At 32.8% G+C, this 24,438-nt stretch overlaps 2 protein-coding genes across 45 annotated transcripts in view; one reads left to right on the top strand and one right to left on the bottom strand.

Moving 5' to 3' along the window:
- Nucleotides 1-5,190, bottom strand: part of LOC127719528 (sulfotransferase 1B1-like) — a 34,526-nt gene extending 29,336 nt beyond the window's left edge. The window contains exon 1 of the mRNA XM_052225734.1: nucleotides 5,048-5,190. Within this exon, the coding sequence (XP_052081694.1) occupies nucleotides 5,048-5,064 (17 nt within the window). The 5' untranslated portion in view covers nucleotides 5,065-5,190. The remainder of the gene's footprint in view (nucleotides 1-5,047) is intronic.
- LOC127719523 (collagen alpha-1(XII) chain-like) overlaps nucleotides 1-24,438 on the top strand; it is a 565,245-nt gene that overhangs the window by 348,299 nt on the left and 192,508 nt on the right. The window lies entirely within an intron of this gene.

The following is a 24,438-nucleotide window of genomic DNA, read 5'->3' as shown; positions in this document are numbered from 1 at the left end:
CTGGCTAACATTTTACGATATTCGTGTAGAAAAGCCGATAATCTATACATGTGTGTGAGGAGTAATTATCAAGCTTCCTTTCGTCTGTAAAAACTGTCTCAGGCCAAGTTAGCGAGGTGAAAAAGCCAGTAATAGAACGATAAACAGATGATCAGGTTTTCTTCATATAGATCCCTTAAAATATCCCCCACTGATGACACAATTTGATTCATTTTAGCTCATTACCTGCGCTCACTCTCCATAATAGGTTCATTGCGGCTTACTGGCTAATATGTGTAGAAAAGCTGATAACCTATACATACATGTACATGTATATGGTCAGATCATATGTTTTCGTACGTCATATGAATTTGTACTATGCATGCCTTTTCAATGGAAATTGTGACGACAGTATGCATTCTTAATAGCACGAAAAATGATGAGAAGAGGATACATATGTCAACCAAAATTTTTCAGCAACGTCAAAATATGTGAGGACACCCTATCAAGATCTATCAAGCTTGTGTTCATGTTGCGTTAAAAATGTTTTAGGAAGGTGAAAAATACTAACAACATAACAATAAATAGATAATCGATATTGTAAAATATCAATGTGTTGAAAAGCCTATGATCTACATATATACTTAAATATGTCAACCATAAAATAAAACTGATTTAATTTACACCACAACTGTTGAAAAAACCTTTATGTTTATATAACTTATCTCATTCTAGTCCATTCAACTGACAGAATCGGTGTACATTTCATGAACTCTTTAATAACAAGAATCATCATGGACTATTCTTTATAGCAATATCTGTTAGCCATTTAGGGGTCTTTTGCATTCGAAGTTTAGTTTTAGTGGGTTTATTTTGCGAAAAAGAACTCAATTTCCAGATCAAAGTTAACATTTTCTATATATTTTGCTGTGTCAAAATGACCTAATAAATATAAAGAACAGTACCCATATAGACCCAAAAATGGTATATCACATTCTACACATGACATTTTAGCAGGAAAGACTGCCGTTGGAGTATATAACTTTTAACCTGTGTATATATAATTAAAATACGATAATAAAATTCATGTCTTTTTCAGGACCTCTGATCCAACCATGTAGTATGGCATGTTTGTGAGATATGGTTTTGGTGGATAGGATGTTCATGAAGGACCTGTAGTACAAAGTATATCACTGGATTGAGCTCTTTGTCTAAGTGTATTATGAAAGTGCTTTGCTTTGAGCTCAGTTCATTGTTATGCAATTCATTCTTTGTGAAATAAAGATTTGACAGACAACTCTCATGTACAAGGATTTGTCAGGGTAGTATCCATTCTACATGTTCTATGTACAATGTAAGTAATAAGGAGATAAAAGCATTTTATTATGATTTGAACCAAACATTTTTTGTCCAATAACCAAATTTAAAAAAAAGAACAAATTTACCCGACAATGCTACACTCGCTACTAGCAATATGATGCTAGGTTGTTTAAATACATCTGTACTGCCTACTGATGACTCTGTCCTGAGTGTAAATGGTCATTCAGTATGTTAAAAAAAAAGGCAAAATTTATAAGGCCTATCTGGCCTAATTGATTTCTAAAATTATATTTCATTGTACATGTTCAACATTTTTCATTCATTTGTTTATTTCTTAATTTGTGTGAATTAACATTGTTACAGTAAATGTTAATTACTACACTTTCATACCACAACAAATACTGTATTGGTATCATTTATATTTGTATCCATATAACAAAAAAAATTGAAAAGAGAATAATTTTGCAATATCTTTTTCATATTGAATACTATAACTTTTTTGATATTTAGACATATTAAGTAGATTTTCATAATACCCACTTGATATGCTTGAAATTCTATCAGATTACTTTTGGAGCAGTTATGAGTCTTTGAAGCATGCTCACAAAGGCTTTTTTGTTGATATCATTTTCATATTGGTCAAAAGTTTTTTTTGCTTCGGCCAGCTTTGGAGGAGATGTTATCAAAGAATTGATAAAAACAACACAGAAGTTTACTTTCTAGCTCTTCTAGCCCCAAGCATCATGTCAGGCATTGTCATTACTAAAAACCAATAAATGTCTTCTAATCTGAGAAACAATTTCGACATTTTAACAAAATATTTTACTAATGATACTTACAATCCACCACAAAGTAATATAAATAGAACCATACAAATAGTGAGCAAATACATATAAAACAGATGTGGTATGATTGCCAATGAGACAATTCTCCACAACAGACCACAATGACATATACAAAAATTTTTGAGCAACGTCAAAATATGTGAGGACACCCTATCAAGATCTATCAAGCTTGTGTTCATGTTGCGTTAAAAATGTTTTAGGAAGGTGAAAAATACTAACAACATAACAATAAATAGATAATCGATATTGTAAAATATCAATGTGTTGAAAAGCCTATGATCTACATATATACTTAAATATGTCAACCATAAAATAAAACTGATTTAATTTACACCACAACTGTTGAAAAAACCTTTATGTTTATATAACTTATCTCATTCTAGTCCATTCAACTGACAGAATCGGTGTACATTTCATGAACTCTTTAATAACAAGAATCATCATGGACTATTCTTTATAGCAATATCTGTTAGCCATTTAGGGGTCTTTTGCATTCGAAGTTTAGTTTTAGTGGGTTTATTTTGCGAAAAAGAACTCAATTTCCAGATCAAAGTTAACATTTTCTATATATTTTGCTGTGTCAAAATGACCTAATAAATATAAAGAACAGTACCCATATAGACCCAAAAATGGTATATCACATTCTACACATGACATTTTAGCAGGAAAGACTGCCGTTGGAGTATATAACTTTTAACCTGTGTATATATAATTAAAATACGATAATAAAATTCATGTCTTTTTCAGGACCTCTGATCCAACCATGTAGTATGGCATGTTTGTGAGATATGGTTTTGGTGGATAGGATGTTCATGAAGGACCTGTAGTACAAAGTATATCACTGGATTGAGCTCTTTGTCTAAGTGTATTATTAAAGTGCTTTGCTTTGAGCTCAGTTCATTGTTATGCAATTCATTCTTTGTGAAATAAAGATTTGACAGACAACTCTCATGTACAAGGATTTGTCAGGGTAGTATCCATTCTACATGTTCTATGTACAATGTAAGTAATAAGGAGATAAAAGCATTTTATTATGATTTGAACCAAACATTTTTTGTCCAATAACCAAATTTAAAAAAAAAGAACAAATTTACCCGACAATGCTACACTCGCTACTAGCAATATGATGCTAGGTTGTTTAAATACATCTGTACTGCCTACTGATGACTCTGTCCTGAGTGTAAATGGTCATTCAGTATGTTAAAAAAAAAGGCAAAATTTATAAGGCCTATCTGGCCTAATTGATTTCTAAAATTATATTTCATTGTACATGTTCAACATTTTTCATTCATTTGTTTATTTCTTAATTTGTGTGAATTAACATTGTTACAGTAAATGTTAATTACTACACTTTCATACCACAACAAATACTGTATTGGTATCATTTATATTTGTATCCATATAACAAAAAAAATTGAAAAGAGAATAATTTTGCAATATCTTTTTCATATTGAATACTATAACTTTTTTGATATTTAGACATATTAAGTAGATTTTCATAATACCCACTTGATATGCTTGAAATTCTATCAGATTACTTTTGGAGCAGTTATGAGTCTTTGAAGCATGCTCACAAAGGCTTTTTTGTTGATATCATTTTCATATTGGTCAAAAGTTTTTTTTGCTTCGGCCAGCTTTGGAGGAGATGTTATCAAAGAATTGATAAAAACAACACAGAAGTTTACTTTCTAGCTCTTCTAGCCCCAAGCATCATGTCAGGCATTGTCATTACTAAAAACCAATAAATGTCTTCTAATCTGAGAAACAATTTCGACATTTTAACAAAATATTTTACTAATGATACTTACAATCCACCACAAAGTAATATAAATAGAACCATACAAATAGTGAGCAAATACATATAAAACAGATGTGGTATGATTGCCAATGAGACAATTCTCCACAACAGACCAAAATGACACAGAAATTAACAACTACGGGTCACCGTACAGCCTTCAACAATGAGCAAAGCCCATAACACATAGTCATTTATGTTATTTATGTACACAAAATAAAAGAAAAACAAATATTATGTAACACATAGACAAACGACAACCACTGAATTACAGCCTCCTGATATCATGTTCTCAGATATCATCTCCCATTTAAAAAAAAATCACATGAAAAAATGAACCTATTATGTGTTGCTCTCCTAGCTAAAATATGTATCCAAAATCAAAGATGTGGAAAATATTCTATCATAATCATTTGGTAATTAATGCAATTAGTGTCTCTTCCATGTCCGTCTTGAACATAAAATCTAAATATTAATTAAACAACACTCCTCATGCTCAGGTTGGTTGTCATCGTGCCATACAGTTAATAACAACATGTAGGAAAAACATAAACATAGAACTCCTTTTGTCATATAAAACACTGTCAAACATCCAAACATACTATCCACATTCATCTGTGTCCACACTTGTACGAATAGAAAAAAACTGGTCGGACCTGTGTTATACCTACTGCATCTGCTTTACTTATAGCCTGTACATAATAGGTTGAGCTTTGGCATCGCCACTTTACTTATAGCCTGTACATAATAGGTTGTGCTTTGGCATCGCCACTTTACTTATAGCCTGTACATAATAGGTTGTGCTTTGGCATCGCCACTTTTCTTATAGCCTGTACATAATAGGTTGTGCTTTGACATTACCACTTTTCGTATAGCCTGTACATAATAGTTGTGCTTTGGCATCGCCACTTTTCAAATGGTGTGTAAGGTATATCATATTTTGTGTACAGTATGTTACTTATAACACGTGACAAAATTTTACTACACATTACATTAATTTGAAATGACTAAGAGACAATCGATCTAAAAAGAAATTTAACAATTAAGGCTTTCACTAATGGTATGACTGAAAATACAACAATTATGTTATGTTAAAAGATCAACTTACGATTTTGGGTCCATCATGGATTCAAGTTATGAGTGAACTTTTATCCTAATGTAAACAAGGTCATAACCCAATATGTCTCAAGTGTACAAATATAGTTATCTGTATGCAACGGCTAAAAATACAACAATGTGAATTGAGCGCAGTGACGTCATACTTAATAGGAGCAGGTTATAATGTAAGGACAGCCATTTGATTTTCGTGGTTAAGTGTTGTGGGGGATTGGGTATGGGCGGTTTGGTTTTGTTTTATTTTTACGGGGGGTTGGGGGTTTGGGTTTGGGTTTTGGTTGGGTTGGGTTGGGGGAGTTGACAATGAATATACTGGCTAGTAAACATAGTAATATATAAAATTTGCAGAATAATTTTGTAATTTTGAAATAAAAAAAATTTTTTTTTTAAAAAGTTCATACCTTAGTTACTCAGTTAGCCATTGCTTTTTTTATTACCATTTAAGGAAATATTTATTTTTTTTCTTTTTAACTTAAATTATAGCTGGCTACGCCTTGGGCTTTAAATATTCAAAAAACATGACCAAGTATTATCAAACCTATACATAAAAGATGACCCATACACACAATCCAATTTTTGATCATTGATTAAAAGTATTAATAAACAATATAAAACATGTCAGTTTTATTGTAATGGAGACAGGTTTTGTTTGTCACGGTTGCCTATAATTGCTTACAACCACTTCATTTGAACTTTGGTGGATAGTTTTCTCATTGGCAATCGTACCAAATCTTCTTATTTTCATATGATATCTTATTGTTATGCGCAATGAAACTTTGACTTCTATATTTGACTTCTTATTGCGAACTTTTTATATTTATTTTGATATTTATTGTTTATGTGGATAACTTTGTCAATAAGTCTGTTTATTAGCAAAGGATGATTGAAAAGCCAATTAAGTATCTTGTTCGCTTCATAAATATCATTTTTTACATTAAAAAATGCGATGTGAGTAATATGGCAATGAGACAGCAAACTAACGACAAATATTGCAAAAAACATCTAGATGTCAGCAAACATTATTTAACAACTGACAGGTGTCTAATAAATTGTAAAGGAACAATAAAATCTGCTTTTTTTCATCCCTTTCTTTAAGTAACGTTAATCAGTATACAAGATGGGTGATACAACCACTTATTTCAAGGATTCTGACCTAGGACTATTAACACATGAAAATGTTGTTGGGTTCATATATGTTTTTGTTAACTTTACCCCACCCATTTTATAAATCTTGATCGGAAGATTGACAACAACGATGAACAATAAATTTGCATTATTGATAAAATTGTTGTGGTGTAAAATCCAAACAGTGATACCTGGTCTAGATTAGTACACCAGACGTGTCTTTCGTCAACAAAATCTTAAATTTTCTCAATTGCACTCGAATCAAATCATTTTGAAGGCCAACTCAAGTACGATATATGCAGGGTATATGTAAAAAAAGGTAAAATTGAGAATGGAAATGGGGAATGTGTCAAAAAGACAACAACCCGAACAAACAGCAGAAAACAGCCCAAGGCCACCAATGGGTCTTCAACACAGCAAGAAAATCCCGCACCCGGAGGCGGGCATCAGCTCGCCCCTAAATGTGTACTAGTTCAGTGAAAATGGACGTCACACTAAACTCCGAAACATATAAATAAGATAAAATTAAAAAAAATATATATACAAAATTAACAAAGGTTTATCCTTTAACTAAAACACACTCCACAAAGACGGTGTCTCTCTCTTGGAATTCCTGCTCTCCACAAATCAAAAAGCTATGTAATAGCCAATAGTGCTAAAATAAGCGTTAAACACAAAAAACAATATAATGGACTGATGTATTATACTACCAGTCCATACATAACGAGAATACTTTGTGACGATAGAAATAGGAATCTAGCTCAATACTAGACCGACACATTAAGCCGGATTTCCTGTGCGAGTTCACAGGTTAACAATCCACAAAAACATACGTCATCCAGCCCGGAAGTGTTAATCTGACTCTGATTAGTCTGCTTCCACCTCAAAATGCTGAGTATTTAGCGGCAAAGCCGTAAAAACCATTGTTAATATAAAAAGAAGATGTTGTATGATTGACAACTCTCACCAAGAGACCATGTTATGTTGACACAAACATGATTAAACCTACGTCCTCTCACAATCAAAACAAGAAAACTACATCAAATACAAGAGGTATTGTATGTGTATCATTTATTTCAAGTAAGATAACATATATATAATAGAGAGAGAGAGAGAGAGAGAGAGAGAGAGAGAGAGAGAGAGAGAGAGAGAGAGAGAGAGAGTATTGTTCTCAATTAAATAGACATTTAACATTACAGACAAAAACTGTAATATTTTCTAGAAGAGCCAATGTAAGAAAATGATGACAGCGGACTCTCTTAAAGGTTGTATATATATATATTAAGTTTTAGAAACCATTGAAAAATTATTTAATTACACAATATAATTTTTACGAATTTTGACAGTACCTTTTCTAATCCCCACAGACTTGTAATCTCTTGTTATTATCACTGTTGCATCCTGCTTATGAATATCTAAGTTTTTTAAACTCGTTTTTATCGGCTATTTCTGATATCTAGTGATCATATAGAACTCTTAAAAAATCAGCACGTCGTTTGATTGTTTTAATCGGACGCTGCAATAAATATTCTAACGAAAGATAATCGAAATATAAAGTAGTGGTTTGTAGACCGTTGTTTGTCGTTTCGTCGTTGTTTGTTTTTTCCATGGTGTTGTCCATGTCTCTTCGAATTACGATATATGATTGCCTCTTTGGTATTATCCGTCTTTTGTTGGTATTACAAACGCTATGATATTGTCTATATGTCAGTCGAAAAGATTTTGAGGTTTTAACAAAAGCTGAAATAGAGCCTTGACATGGGAGCCTTGCCATGGGTGTTTAAAAAATCTTTGTTTCGCAAAGCCCTTTATAACTGGCAAACTCTTCTTAGAAGTATGAAGGATGGGTCAGAATACTTTAACATTTTTTGTTGCACGTGGAACCATTTCCTATTTAGGACATTGGTTTACGTTTTATTTTTTATAGATAAGAGTAACTTGAGGTATGCGTCTATGAGACTGTAGCGCAAGGATACATGAAATCTCATATAGATACCTCTACACTCGGTAAAAAATAACAATTAACACACAATTTTAAATTTCTGTAGGTCGCCACAAAATTTGTAAAAGTGAACAGAGATTGTCCTAGACAAAATCAACAATTTCTAAAGGATATGTAAAATTTAAATATTAGTGGAGTCGATCACTGACAGAGTCGCCAGCTTGGGGCATTAAACCACTTTAAGAACTCAATCTCACAACCCCCCCCCCCCAAAAAAAAACACACACACACACAAGTTTAGCAACAAAATTAGGTACATTTCAGTACAATAAGCTTAAATCTATCTATCTATATATATATATATATATATAAAACATTGAACACTACAATACCGGTACATTAAACGACAAATAATATATAAAACAATTTATATCAAACCGTATTTAAGAATGCATAGTCACGGGTAGTAACCTCGTCATATCGAGAAGCGTTTAGTACAGTGATTTTGTCATAGTTTGGTTAAGATGAACATGGTTGTGTTAAGTTACTTCCCCGAACGATTGCCTCAGTTCTATTCAAACGAGCAAATAAAAAGCAAATAAGATGTTTTAATTTGCATTGTTAGCCAAACGATCTACATTGGAATTGTTGTTTTCAAGAAACTAACGCAGAATAAGCAAACTATCGAAATTGCTATGGTTTGGTTAAGCTATGACATGGTTTGGTTAAGTGTCAAGAAATTCGTCATGGTTTTGATCAAGTTTGTCATGGTTTAGATCCAAATTAATATGTATGTGTTTCAGCTCAATATTGATAGTTTGTTTGAAAACGCTTGTAATTAAACGAAGTTACACAATTTACCAACTGACTAAGAAGAAAAATGGCCTTTAAAACCAAAATTCGATGCTGTAATTGGCAAAGCGTACATTAAGCAATCTAACTGTTCGTGGCTTGTCTGTGTATGCAAATCGTACTACTACGAGTGTCTTGTAAAAGAATTAGGAATAAATGAGCACTCATGTAATCCCACATACAAAAACATCATTTGACAAGGATGAGATTTTGGTGATTCATAAGTCCTTAATAGCTTCAATGAACATTACTTTGAGCAGCAAATCGGAGGACTTACCTTGTTTGTATTAGATACCTAAGCTTCACAAAATTCCATACAAACGGCCGTACATTGCCAGCTCATCTGCATGTTCGACGAAAGAATTGTCCATTAGATTGACAAAGATTCTTTCCTCAATGAAAGAGGGTTTTCAGAAATACCATGAAACTGTTTACTCGCGTAGTGGTATTAACCATATATGGATTTAAAAAAAAACTCTTAAAGAACTTCTGAATAAATGTAAATCTCGATATTTCTCTGAAATTAGTTCTATCAAAATGTTTAATTTTTCAACCCTGTGTACCACCATTCCGTAAGTGTCATTGGAAAATCGTCTAAAAGAAATAATTTAAATCTACAATGCTTTTCAACATAAAAATGGTAGTGCACGCTATACATTTATTACTTTTGGATACCATACGGCATATTTTGTTAATAGTGAATAAAAAAATAAAACATGCTACACAGAGGAACAAGTGACCAGTACGCTGGAGTTTCTTATTGACAACTTATTTGTTGAATTTGGAGGTAGACTTTGTCACCAAATTGTAGGTATTTCTATACTGTGCGGCAGCGACCTCTTCTTATCTTCCTATTAGTCGGAGTTCCTTCAGACATTTGTAAATAACAAGAAGATCAAAGAAGCCAGATTATTTAATTTCACATTCATATATATTGTTCTTTCCATTAACAATCCAGACTTTTCTGATTGAATTCCATTAATATATCCCCAAGAACTAGAAATTAAAGGAACAACAGACACGGCTTCCTCTGCCTTATTTTTAGACTTATACCTTGAATTTGACATGAGCGATCATCTTAGTACCAGAATCAATGACAAACGAAACGATTTTAATTTTAAAATTATCAGTTTCTCCAACCTTAGTAGCAATATACCAACTTCTCCTGCATATGGGATATACATTTCCCAACTCATTCGTTATTAAAGAGCTTGCAGATACTACTTAGACTTTGTAAACCGTCACCAGTGTCTAAGCAGAAAGTTGATGAACCAGTGGTACATATATGTCAAAGAACGTCTCGTCCTTTTTTCAAAAAAAGTTCATCGGAAGACCTTGTGGGTAAATATTCCCTTTCAACTTCACAAATAATAAACGATGGTCTTTAAGTAAACATTCTAAGTACTGACATTGTTTGTCACCTTAATGCCGTGTTATGGTACTCTTTTATGTGTCTTTGTAAATTATTACTTATTTAACTGTTTAGTCTATTTTTGGCCCAATCCATTTGACGTGGCTCGGTACTTATACATCCCGTCATTGTGTTATTGTGCTATGGTAAATTTTTGTATTCTTGTCTTTCGTTATTGCTTATGTGCTTTGTCTATATGCCTTTTTGTTTTTCTTTGTTGAAATTTTTGTTTTGTTTTTATAGTGACTAAGATTATAACACAATGTTGCCTGCTGTACCCTTATTTTTTGACATTTTTGCCTATTATGTCTGTTTGTTTTGTTCACACATTGTCGTCAATATAATGGAATTTTATGCGACTGTCATACATGTGAGAGGTTAAGCTGGCTATAAAACCAGGTTTAATCCACCATTTTCTACAGAAAAAAATGTTTGTACCAAGTCAGGAATATGACAGTTGTTATCCATTCGTTTGATGTGTTTCAGTTTTTGGTTTTGCCATTTGATTAGGAACTTTCCGTTTAGAATTTTCTTCAAAGTCCCGTATTTTTGTTATTTTGCTTTTATAATTCAAATAGTCACTGCTCTTTTAAACTAACTTTTGAGATAATAATTACAAAAACAGAAAGAGCTGCTTCTGTTTCACATAGATTATTTTCTCCGTATGTCCATGATTGACTCTGTCGATGATATCGTGAGCGGCATCACTTGTAAAATTTGTAAAAACTATTAGTAAAATTAAAATAAAAAAAAATACACACAAGTTCAGAATTTAGATATATGAAAAATCACAATTCCGAATTAGAATGAAGCCGATTTAATGTCAACTTTTATCAATTATTATTAAGAACGAATAAAAATGATTATATTTTTGTAATATTGTATAATACATTGGTTTTCTCATTTAAATTTTGTTTACATATAATTTGGTCGGAGCCTTTTATGGCTTGCTAAAAGGTATGGATTTTGTTCATTGTTGAAGGCCGTACGACGACATATAGTTGCTTACATCTACGTCATTTTGGTCTCGGTGGATAGTTATCTCATTGGCAATCAGATTGCATGTACTTAATATATATAATACTACATTGAATGTGCGTATATATGTCCTTTTGTATTCCAAATAAAACGATTTAAAAAAGAGTATTTCAATATATATAATGTCTGTTTATTTTGATCGTTACTCTTCCTTCATTCACGAATAGAATGACATAACTGAACCATGTTCAACATGAAATAAACCATGACACGAATGAACCAAACCATGACACCGAATATTCTGTAATCTCAAATTGTGTGCACTAGGGGCTGTTTTTCTGGAAAATTGACGGCAGTTTTATATCATAACAAAATATATGATGTAGCAGACAGTAAGCAAACCACTTTTCTTTATGCATTAGAAACGAATCACAACTTTTAAATTTTGACATACGCAAGCATTATTCTGTGTCAAATTAATAACTATATGATACAAATTTTGATGTACTAACATATTAGCTATAAACAAAGATACTTACCAGCTTGAATTTGTTGTCATTAGTTCCTTTAACAAACTGTTCGAATGTTTATATTTTGACACTGTTTGTCATCAAAAACACTTAACACAACCATGTTCATCTTAACCAAACTATGACAAAATCACTGTACTAAACGCTTTTCGATATGACGAGGTTACTACCCGTGATAGTGTTGCATAATACACGTTTAAAGTGCATTAATTAATTATGATAGTATAGAAATCACACCGTACTATATTCCTGTATCGGTGGCTATATTGTGGATATGACCAAAAGAAGGTTTGGGTCATATGTCAACTCAAATGCAATCCAACGATGCAAAACCCAAAAGATACCAAGAAGTCAACATACGGTCTAAATCAATTGACAACTGTCTATGCAATATCTCGTGTTCAACAATTGTTCAAAATGGAGTCTAAAAAAGTTTAAACTGATTTAACAGTCCATATCAACCATATCTACCATGAACACCACATTCTCATGATGACAAAACATAAAAATATTATAATGAAAGAAACAAGGTTCAGTCTAAGGAAAGTGCGAATCGAAAAAAAAAAAAAAAACGTTTCTTATGTGTAGTAGCGATATTTCCTACTATGAAATTGTAAATATGCAGACACTTCATGAGAAAAAAAAGATGTTTTCGGCAATGAAAAATATGTTTGATATAAACAAACATCAATAGATTAGTTCCGGGATTACTTCAAACGCGACAAACAGGTGAGATTTATGCATAACTATAAAATCAATAGAATCTGAATTCGATCATTACCTACATTTCAATGTCTTTTTTAAGGAATATAATCAAGTGCAACCGTAAAATGTTTAGATTAGTATAGGGGGAGGGGGGGGGGGGGGTTGAGATTTCACACAACATGTTTAACCCCGCCGCATTTTTGTGCCTGTCCCAAGTCAGGAGCCTCTGGCCTTTGTTAGACTTGTATGCTTTTTTAATTTTAGTTCATTTATATGTTTTGGAGTTTAGTGTGACGTCCATTTTTATTGAACTAGTACACATTTTGTTTTAGGGGCCAGCTAAAGCCCGCCTCGGGTTGTTGTCTCTTTGGCACATTCCCCATTTCCATTCTCAATGTTATTGTGTTTTTGATAAATTAGATATAACTAAATATGGGTTTTCTTACATTTATAAAAAGCTATGGTCCTTCATCCTGTCAAATTAATGCACTTATGTTATGACATTTACTGTTTATGACGTCATTACACTAAATCAATTGAATGTGTACTTATTAAAACGTTAGTCTGGGAGAACACGATTTATTTAGTAGTTGTTATTGTCTTTTTAATAACTTTGAGTAGCTGCGAGTACTCTTAGATCGGTACTGTGTGTCTTTTTCTACTTGATATGTATTTGTGCTTCGTGCCGATCTCATTTGCCAAGCCATTTCTTTTTTTACGGGTAGTTCTTATGTTTTGCTGGTACACCGTGTCCCTGGTAAGAGGAACGTAGAGCGCTCTCAAACATGTTAAACCTACCATATTTTGTATGTACCAAGTCGGGAGCCTGTTATGAAGTGGTTGTCGTCAGCTGGTGTATGTTATATCTGTTTTTCGTTTTGTTTTGTCATTAATCAGATCGTTGTTTTTCTTATTTGAAACGCTTCACTTTTTGTCATGTTCTTTTATAGCGGTCTGTATGGGTTTTGCTCACTTTTCACGGCCGTTCGTTGACTTATAATTGCTTAAATTCGTGTCATAATGGAATCTGTTTGATAGTTGTTTCATTGGCAACCATACCCCATCTCCTCATTTTATACAATGTACGAAATATCAGTGTCAGCGATGATAATTTAGCTTATCCATCTAAATTGTCATGCACAAATGACGATGTTTCTTGTTTGAAATGCATATTGTAATAATGTTGTTATTGTTTTCATAAGAGAAAAGTATCGCATAAATAAGTGTTTCATAATAAAAACATATCACAATTTTTTAGAAAAATTCGCACTTATATAAGAATATATAGCAGTATCAATCTATAACACGTGATTATAGCTTAAAAGGCAATCGAACACATTGAAAATACAATCCACTGTCGTTGCTACATTATTGTCTTATTATTTATACACTTCAAAATAATAGATCGTACATATAGGTTTCATTTAATCAAATTTGCCTATATTTTTTGTATGAATACAAAAAACTTGGAATTAAATGTATAAAATGCATTTGAAGTTATATATGTTCTGTTGAAAACGTCCCTGATTTAAAAAGGAAAACAATTATTTACCAAATAATCTTCTTTTCTAGTAACAAATGTGATATTTGTCTGCAATTTTCCCACAATGCATCTCGTTGTCAAAAGAAAATATCAATACTCTACATAAGAAACGGTTTTATAATTCGCACTTTCCTTAGACTGAGTTTCTTGACTTTACACAGGCATGTGTATACCGGTATATCCTTCAATCTTTCAAGTTGAAAATCAAGTAGATCACATACAGCGAAAATACAAACACAAGTGTCCCAGGTTAGAGGAAGGTTGAGCGTTCACATATATATCTTTAATCCCGCAATATTTTTGATGTGCCAGTCACAAGCAAGCACCCATTAATTCAGTGGTTGCCGTTAGTTCATGCCTGTCTTAATTACTATTTTTTTGTAAATGGTATTGTTATAAGTTAACCATTAGTTTTATCATTTGAATTGTTTCTAATTTTTTATCCCGAGGCCTCTTATAGCTGTATAAATGGTTTGTGTTTTGCTTATTGTGGAAGGCCGTATGGTGACATATAATTGCTTATACCTGGTAACTCTGTGTCGGTCTTTCTGACATATCGTCTCATCTGACGCAAGTGAAAAATGACAAATGTCACTGCCATAAACAAATGCAAATATGCAAATATTTCGTCGTCTGCAAACTACTCTACTTATACCATTTTTCAGTATTGAACTAGAAAATCCTACTCGATTCTTTATTCTATTTGATCCTAATATCAAATATCGTTATCATTATAGTCTGAAATAATTGATGCAGAATAATGCTTCTTTCCTATGTGTTTGAACGAGTTTACTCCAAACAGTAGGAAAACTCTTCCGTGCATTTCAAAATGGAGACATAAGCAATACATATCATAGAATTTGTATCTGTTTAATAATTTAATAGGATAGGGTAAAATTAAAAGAAATTTAGGTTAACGAACTTTCATTTCATTTGTTGTCTTGATTATTTTTCACTGTAGTTTAAGACAGTGGACATCCAAAATAGAAAGACAGTTAACATGTCAAAAGAACGAGAGAAGTTATACGGAGAGGAGCTAGAGTGTTCATGTTGAATACACAATCCAGAATCATCAGCTATGCATTTTACCTTGTCTACTTTGTTCACTAGAGGTCAAAGCGACATAGATTGCAGATCACCTTAAAAAGCTTACAAGATTTAATTAAGGCTATTGTAGAAGGAAATTGATTCTTCTGGATGTAAATATGATTTTCACTATAGGGAAGCAGGTCGAACAAAAGAAGGATTAGTAATATGTTAATTGGAAATGTGTAAGGCCAAAGAAAAGAGAAGTAAGCCTTGAATTTTTTGTACTCAGAAAATTGACAATTAAGTCAAAGAACTGAGAAAAGTTGTGGACAAGTACAACTTAAAAACAAACGAGAACTGATATCGAATGTTAATGAAACCGGTATTAATTTTGACCATAATCAACAACAGATAGTTACATCTCGATATGATAAGCCATTAGTAGTAACTGATAGCCGTGATGGGAACTTAACTATTATTCCTTAACAATGCTCTTGAAGAGAAAAAAATGAATATTGAACAAGAACTAAATGTGTTCATTCTACATGCCAACGGCTGCCACCCGTCATTAAAGTTCATTAATGAAATCCCTGCCTCTAAGATCACATTTATTGAAACTGCCACACTAGTGAAGGTTGATTCATGTTTACAGATTTGAATAGCAAGCCTATAGACAAACATCAATATCTTTCTCCTCCGAGTTGTCATCAAAAACACTGCACCAAGAGCAATCCGTACAGCCAGGCCATCAGAATAAAGCAGACTTGCTTCACTTGCTAATACTGTGAAAAAGCGATTATAAGAACTTCGCGATGATCTGAAAAATTGGGTCTACAAAAGAAAAGACGTTAACAGTGGTTTCTCCCGCGCTAACTGCATCAGCCGAGATGAACTTTACTATATAAAGAACAAAGGGTCAACATAAGAGCCCCGTTTGTGCTGACCTATCATCCTAAATTTGACAAATCATGACACCGTTCATGTGAATATTGGAAAGAAATTGAGAAACATAATACACTATCCAAGATCTTCCCCGAGCCACCCGTATTGGATTTCCGTAGCACCAAAATCTTTTCACAATTGCTGGTGAGAGCTGATTAATCCTTATAACCAAGCTTTTTGTCAGCGTGCTTATTATACGTGTTTTGGGAACAAATAATTTTTGACTTGTAAGTAAACACTGAAGACATAGACTTTTAACAGTCACTCCACTGGTATGAATGCCATATATAAATTTCACATTTTTGCAGCCGAAATATTTGTCAACACGATTTTACAACATCATCATCGGATCATGCATATATCATTTAATATTCACAAGTACTTTCATGATTTTACAATAATCGTCAGGTGAAAGGCCTTCGAGCATCTCATTAGAGACATTAGTTGTCGAGAGGCACATCTTGTGTAGTAAAGAGGGTACCTTTAATGTATAACAAAGATAATGAATTGGATATTCATTCACTATAATGTATACCCAAAATACATAAGTTTCCTTTCAAAAGCCGTTATATGACAAGGGCTATACGAAACATCATTCGAAATTAATAACATCTACCTTAGGGATGATGTGAATCAGATGTGGATACAAACAAATTCAAAAGATCTGTTAGAATACACTCAATCAAAGCTTCTCTCTGCATGCTGTATTATTAAAACATTTGGTCACTCTACCCTTTAGCATAGCATTCATCATTTTAAACTTGAAGATCTGATTTTCTATCGGCATGTATATAAGAACCAACTGTGCCTATCTACTTGCCGACCTGTTCCTTTATTTTTATAATGCAGACTTCATACAGAAGCTCAACAAGAAAAAATAAAAAGAAGCTGGCTTTATGTATTATCAGTTTCACTTTTCACTATAAAGGTGATGATGTCCTGTCACTAAATGACTGCACATTTGTCGACTTTTTTGACTGCATCTATCTAAATGAACTTGAAATACATAATACTACTGATACGGGTAATTCGGCCTCATATCTTGACTTTCATTTAGAAATCGACAACTAATTTTAATGATAAACATGAAGTCCTTATTTCGAAAGTTATAATGGCTTGTTAACCGTTACTGAATATCTGTGTCTCATTTGAATACATATATGTTCCACAATGCCAATTTGTTTACACTTTCTTGCGCAACACGACTGGTACACGGAACAGGAACTGCTGACCATTCCAGATTATCCGAGATGGTGTGGTTTATGTTGCTCAGTATTTGGTTTTATATGTAATGTTTATCTCCTTTGTTTGTCCTTCTGTCGTTTTTATTTTTTGGCCATGGTGTCATCTTTTTCATTGGATAAATGGTTTTCGAATGACTCTTGATATATTAGTTTTTCGTGTTTAAAAGCAACTTTCACAACTCTCATAACTGAATGGTTAGTAATGTGTTCAAATTATGCAGTCGTAGATGAAGAAAATTTTAATTTTTATCTGATGCAGCTTGCACAGTTCAATACTAGGAGTTTGAAATAAGGCATAACAAAGCCTCGTATTAAGGTAGATAATTTTCTGTCTAAAAGTAAGAAACACTTGAATAAAGCCAAACCAAAATTGGTAACAGTTAAAAAATTTACTGTTTTTATCTTTTAAACATGATCTGGAAGTGATTTGTTTATCTGGCTGATATACCGCTTTTGCGGGGGACATAGAAATACCGGTCGTCTGTCCGTCCGTCTGACCGTGCGTCCGTGCACTCTCATGGGTACAATTCTTTATAGAGTTTTATAAAACTTATAGTGTAGTATAATTTGTTTGATAAAGAACCAGAACAAATGGGTTTTCTAGTTATTGCCAAGTTCTATAATGGTGGCCGATCGTTTTATTTTCAAGAGTTATGCCCCTTGGAAATATTAAATTTATGGAAAATGATCTCGTTAGCGCTCTCGCGAATACAATTCTTGCCAGATATTTATAAGACCTATACTATAGCTTAATATCAGAAATATCTCGGACAAGTTCTACAATGGTGGCCTAACGACTTTTTTTAAAGAGTTGTGCCCCTTGGAAATATTAAATTTATGGAAAATGGCCTCGTTAGCGCTCTCACGGGTACAATTCTTGCCAGATTTTTATAAAACTTATAGTATATTCTAATTTGTTTTAAAGAACCAAAAAAAAAAAGAAAGTTTTTCTGGTTATTGCCCTTGTACCTTAGATAGATAAAATATGTGCAACGCGGGGGACATTAGAAGTCTGTTCTTTTATTTTTAAGCATTTATAACATAAGCTCCTTCATTTATCAGTAAATATGTTGTCCTCTAACCCCCCTCTGTGAGAGATTTTTCATTCCAATTATCGGCCTGGTTAGCATTACATAATTTGTCTATAAGTATTTGTAATATCTTTTCATTTCCTTAAGAACAAGCGGCTGTCAAAGGTGTCTTACCCAAACCATCAGCCGAGTTAAGAAACATCCTTTGTCTATAAATAAATGTACCATCTTCTCATTTGTTTTCAACAAGCAGCTGTCAGAGATGCCTGTCAAATATCATCAGCATGGCTTGACCACGTCCACATGTTTTAAGTCAATAAACTATCATCTCAATTCTTCCCTTAGAGCAGCTGGCAGAGGAGTTTGTGTCAATCTATCAGTCTGTGAATATCACATCCTTTGCATATTATTAAAAAGTCAGAGGTGTCTGTCCCATCGATCAGCCTAGGTAGCATCACATCCTTTGTCTATAAGTAGCTGTACTATTTTGTAATTTCCTCCGCTATAAGCAGCTGTTAGAGGTGTCTTTCCCTTACCATCAGCCTGGTTAACATCACATCCTTTGTCTATAAGTAACTGCACAATATTTTCATTTCCCCCTAAACAAGCAGCTGCCAAAGGTGTGTCTTCCATACCATTAACCTGGTTAATAACACATCCTTTTTCTATAAGAAATTGTACTACCTTCTCATTTCCTCCCCAACAAGCAGCTACCAAAGGTGTCTCTTCCATATCATTAACTTGGTTAATACCACATCCGTTGTCTATAAGTATCTGTACTATCTTTTCATTTCCTCCCCAACAAGCAGCTGTCATAGGTGTCTTTTCCATACCATCAGTATGGGTAACATCACATCCTTTGTCAATAAGTAACTGGACTATCTTCTCATTTCCTTCCCAACAGGCAGCTATCAAAGGTGTTTCTTCCATACCATAATCCTGATTAACTCCGCATCCTTTTTCTAAAAGTAACTGTACTATCCTCTCATTTCCTCCACGACAGGCAGCTGTCAATGGTGTTTCTCCAATACCACCAACCATGTTAATATCACATCCTTTTTCTAAAAATAACTGTACAATATTCTCATTTCCTCCACTACAAGCAGCAGCCAAAGGTGTCTTTCTCATACAACCAACCTGGTTCATATCACATCCTCTTTCCATAAGTATCTGTACTACATTTTCATTTCCTTCAGAACACGCAACTGTCAAAGGTGTCCCTCCCATACCATCAGTTTGGTTAAGATCACATCCTTTTTCTATAAGTAAATGTACTATCTTCTCATTTTTTCCGGTACAAGCAGCTATCAAAGGTGTCTGTCCCGTACCATCAGCCTGAGTAACATCACATCCTTTGTCTATAAGTAACTGTACAATCTTCTCATTTCCTCCACTACAAGCAGCTGTCAGAGGTGTCTTTCTCATACAACCAACCTGGTTCATATCACATCCTCTTTCCATAAGTATATGTACTATCTTTTCATTTCCTTCAGAACAAGCAACTGTCAAAGGTGTCTCTCCCATACCATCAGTTTGGTTAAGATCACATTCTTTGTCTATAAGTAACTGTACAATCTTCTCATTTCCTCCACTACATGCAGCTGTCAGAGGTGTATTGAAGAAATAACAGTACTTTAAATCGACATATTTGGTGATAAAGAAATGAACTATATCATAATATCCTCGGAAGCATGATGTGATAAAAGGTTCCGACAGATTATCATCGTCAACCGCATCTGAGGAGTCTTCATTGTATTCTTTCTTTAGTGTGAGAATATAGTGAAGAAAATTTCTCGGACATTTTGTTTAAAAAGAAAGTTGTAATCTATGGTTTGTAATAAATTGAGAAATGAAGCTCTATATTTTACATGCTTCATCTGTGAATTGCAAAAACATTGATACAGTTTGCCAAGTTGTAAATCATTTTTTTATTCTCTCAAAGTAATCCTGTTCAAACTTCTTTGATATCAGTATAGTAAATTTGTTATGTTTTTCATTAATAGATTCTAATTGTGTCCGTTCATTCAAAACTCGGATGTCTGAATACCGCAATATACATCTGACCAGCGTTTCCTTGGAACCAAAATAAGAACATAAAAAATCAAACATTTGGTCATGTATTACTCTATATTCATTTCGTGTTTTCCATACGTAAGTTCCAATCATGCTGACGAAAACTGATTTTATTTTACTTCTAGATGTACCTCGATTCATATCGCAGATTTCGTAAATGTTTTCCAAGACATCTTTATTTTTCTTATTTCTCTCATTAAAGATGTCAAATAATTCCTCCTTGATAATGCCATTGTGAATAACACATAAAAATAGTGAGCAATATTTTTGTGGGTAAATTGCTTTTAACTTTTCCCATTCATTTCGGTATGTATCGTAAGGACAGTGTAAAAAATCAGTCAAAATGAAATTTTCATGTTTAGAATATAGATAACACATTAAAGGTGTAAACTCAACATTTTGATCTTTCAGAACTCACTATTAGTTTTTGTTAAATACTTAATACCTATCTTTAATTTGTCCTTTTTTGAATATTCCGCTGACAAGTTGACGATATTTGATGAAAAAAAAGTACACGAGTTACTAAATGTTTCCTCTCGGAAAATATCTAAACGGCATGTTGCTGCTATTTTCGTTCTTCCCTTTTCTAGGATCCATTTTAATTTGTCTTCATTTTTTATCAAGTATTCAATTTCCAACATACTAGGTGCAAACCGTCCACAAATATCGTCAAGAACAAACACCTGCCTTTCGTCCTCTTTATAATGCTGAACTATATCCTGGATTCCAGAACATGGTATTATACTATAAATCGTATCCGAAAGTATTTTTAAAGCGACATGATGCATTAAAATGCTCTTACCAATACCGGGTTTACCTACTATTAAGACGGAATATTCTGATTCAAGGATCTGTGAAATCTTTTTTTACGGCAAGCGTTTCAACAAACATAAGTTCTTGCTTTTTCCAAAATTCCATCTCGACAATGTGGGAATCTGAAAATAACAAATATGAATTAAAATTAGTTGTCAAAATTGATTTGGAAAGCCTTCATCGAATTGTTGTTTATATACGATATATTTCTTTCATTTACAACACAATTCATTCATAGTTCCGTCTTCTTATTAACTGGGTTTTTTCGACCTGTAAAATTCCAATTAAGGGCATTAGCGTGAATCATCTTTGTGTTTCTATCAAATAGATGATAGCAAAGCAAGGTTTTTTTTTCTGATTACACTCGATTGTTATTAGAATGAACTGTAAAGCATATTTATCTGTTCAGTAAAACCCACGCCTCAGTCACATATGAGATCTAATTTTAAACCTTCAAAATTTTTTCTCGTAGATTTATTAAATTGCAAAAATATGGTTGCAATATGTACAATGCATAGCTTGACTGAATTATTTACATTGCCATTTAGTGGTTGTATGATCGTTAACATTGCGCAAGATGAAAAAAGATGGTTGCACATAAACCATATTGTTATTTTTTTTGCTGCTAATGGATTATCTTTCTCAAAGAGTATAGCCCACACCAAACACCATTGCTGTTATGATGGTGTAAATTATTTCAAAATAATTTTATTTCTCTGCGCTACACTTGTAAAAGATTGTTTGATGGATTGTTGTTTGCTTTACTTTCAGTGGCAAATATATCAGGCATGTTTAGAACGAGAACAAAATATTAATCAACGAAATAGGTAGTTTATGTTATAGGGGTCTACCGGGATGAAAGGCATGTATTTGGACTGCCACAGGATAAATAGTATAGTATATAGACAGAGAGTTATCCTTGCAATAGGCCTACTAATGACCCCTCAAAGATGAGTTGCATCAGTTCGTTTTAAGTGCCGACAACGTGACATTCTTTTTATGAGCGGCATCAGATTTAACGTCACCTTTCTGAACAGACATGTATTCCTATTGACACCAATTGCGTCTCTGTGATAGCAGACGTGTTCGTGTACTGTTATGAATCACAGTTTATGACAAAACTCGGCAACGACCCGTCAAAATTGCGTTTCATTGATAAATTCAACAAGACTTTTCGTTATCTTGATGATATTTTTTGTTACATATTCAAGAATTTTCTACATATACGGTCGAAATTTACCCAAAGGAACTAATTTTAAATAAATCAAATATAAACGGTAATAACTGTCCTTTCCTAGATTTAGATATTTCAGTTTTACACAATTCTACGACAAAAGGGACAATTTTTCTTTCCCTATTCTTAATTTAAATTGATGAGTGGAAACCTTTTTACACACTAAAAGAGAACCTAATAAAATTGAAGCTCAATCGCATCGCAGCGGCAGTAATTGATATAGGACATTTTATGTATAAGCCCCCTGTCCTTCTTCAAGAAAAACCATTTCCCTCAAAGCCCACATCTAGTGGTAACCATCAAAGCCAGTATGATGACGTAACCGGTAAAATTATGTCAAATGGAAAAATATTGAATATATAAGATCAATGAAATATATTATAATAATTGATATTACCTTTCGGGTGGTATTGGCTTGATTACTATCTGCTTATGAGTAATTTTGTGTAAAATACTGTCAATGGAAGTTTGTGTATACGTGTAATCATTGATGATATCGGTATCAGTAACGAAAGCACATGTTTTCTTAATCCTAACAAACAAAGAATCTACTAAAATATCCTAGAAAAAGTATACTTATTGTATTTGTATGAATTGAGAGAAATTTCATAAATATACGTTAACATTAATTAAATCAAAGCTCACCATGACATGCGCACTGGCTTAAGTTTTTTCTCAGTTCCTCTGAAAATAATAAAAGGTTAGCATCAAAAACTACTTTATAAAGTTCCTCTGAAAATAATGAAGGGTTAAGATCAAAAACTACTTTATAAAGTTCCTCTGAATATAATAAAGGGTTAAGATCAAAAACAACTTTATAAAAAAAAAAGGTTCAGTATAACATAAAGATCAAGAAAGTTTTTAATTTGGACTGTGATTAAGTACTAGAAATATGAAGCAGGTGCTGTCTCGTTAGATTTCAAATGTTATTTTGCATTTCAATAATTTTATTTTTAGTCATATTTTTAGAAACCTAAAAACTCATATTTGTGCGAGTTCATATCCTTTTTGTTGTTTAATCTGTAACAAAACTGTTGGGAATCGTATGCTCTTTGATGATGTTCTCATATGATCCCGAAATAAATAAAAACCAAAATCAAGTTTCATCGTCGATTTGTAAATAAAAGGGCTTCAGGGCCATAGACTATATAAACCCAAATTGATATATCTACTAATATCGTATGAAATTATTTAGATTATAGATAATGCAAGGATAATAATATAACAGGATAATTGTACATGCTTTTGTTACATTTGTTTGTTTTTATAGTGATTAAGATGATAACATAATGTTGACTGATGTACCCCTATTTTTGACATTTTTACCTATTGTGTCTGTTTGTTTTGTTCACGCATCGTTGTCAATATAATGGAATTTATATGCGACTGTCATACAAGTGATATGTTTAGCTAGCTATAGAACCAGGTTCCATCTACCATTTTCTACATAAGAAAATGCCTGTATCAAGTTAGAAATATGACAGTTGTTTTTCATTCGTTTGATGTGTTTGAGTCTTTGATTTTGCCATTTCATTAGGGACTTTCCTTTTTAAATTTACCTCGGAGTTCAGTATTTTTGTGATTTTACTTTTTATAAACTCAACCAGTAACTTGGTCGAAGTCAAAAACATGAATGACATAAAGGGACACATACATAATATTGTTACCATAATTGTTTAAAAAGTCTTTTAAATTTCATTTGTTTTTGTGTCATTTAAAAAAAGTATTGTATCACTCGTCCATTCACAAGATAAATATGGTTTCTTCATGGCGATTATTTTAATTAAATGATGCAACCATTTTGTTCAACAATATAGAAATCAATTCCTACTTATAAAGAGATTTTAGCGATATTAATAGTATAATGAGAAAGTACCAATTGGCATCAACACGATTAAAATCTGATCGGTCACTGTACTCTGTTACATGTG

This window comes from Mytilus californianus, unplaced genomic scaffold (assembly GCF_021869535.1).
Source record: "Mytilus californianus isolate M0D057914Y unplaced genomic scaffold, xbMytCali1.0.p SCAF_11, whole genome shotgun sequence".
NCBI lineage: Eukaryota > Metazoa > Mollusca > Bivalvia > Mytilida > Mytilidae > Mytilus > Mytilus californianus.
The sequence above is the reverse complement of the archived record's forward strand: the minus strand, read 5'-3'. Positions and strand labels throughout refer to the sequence as shown.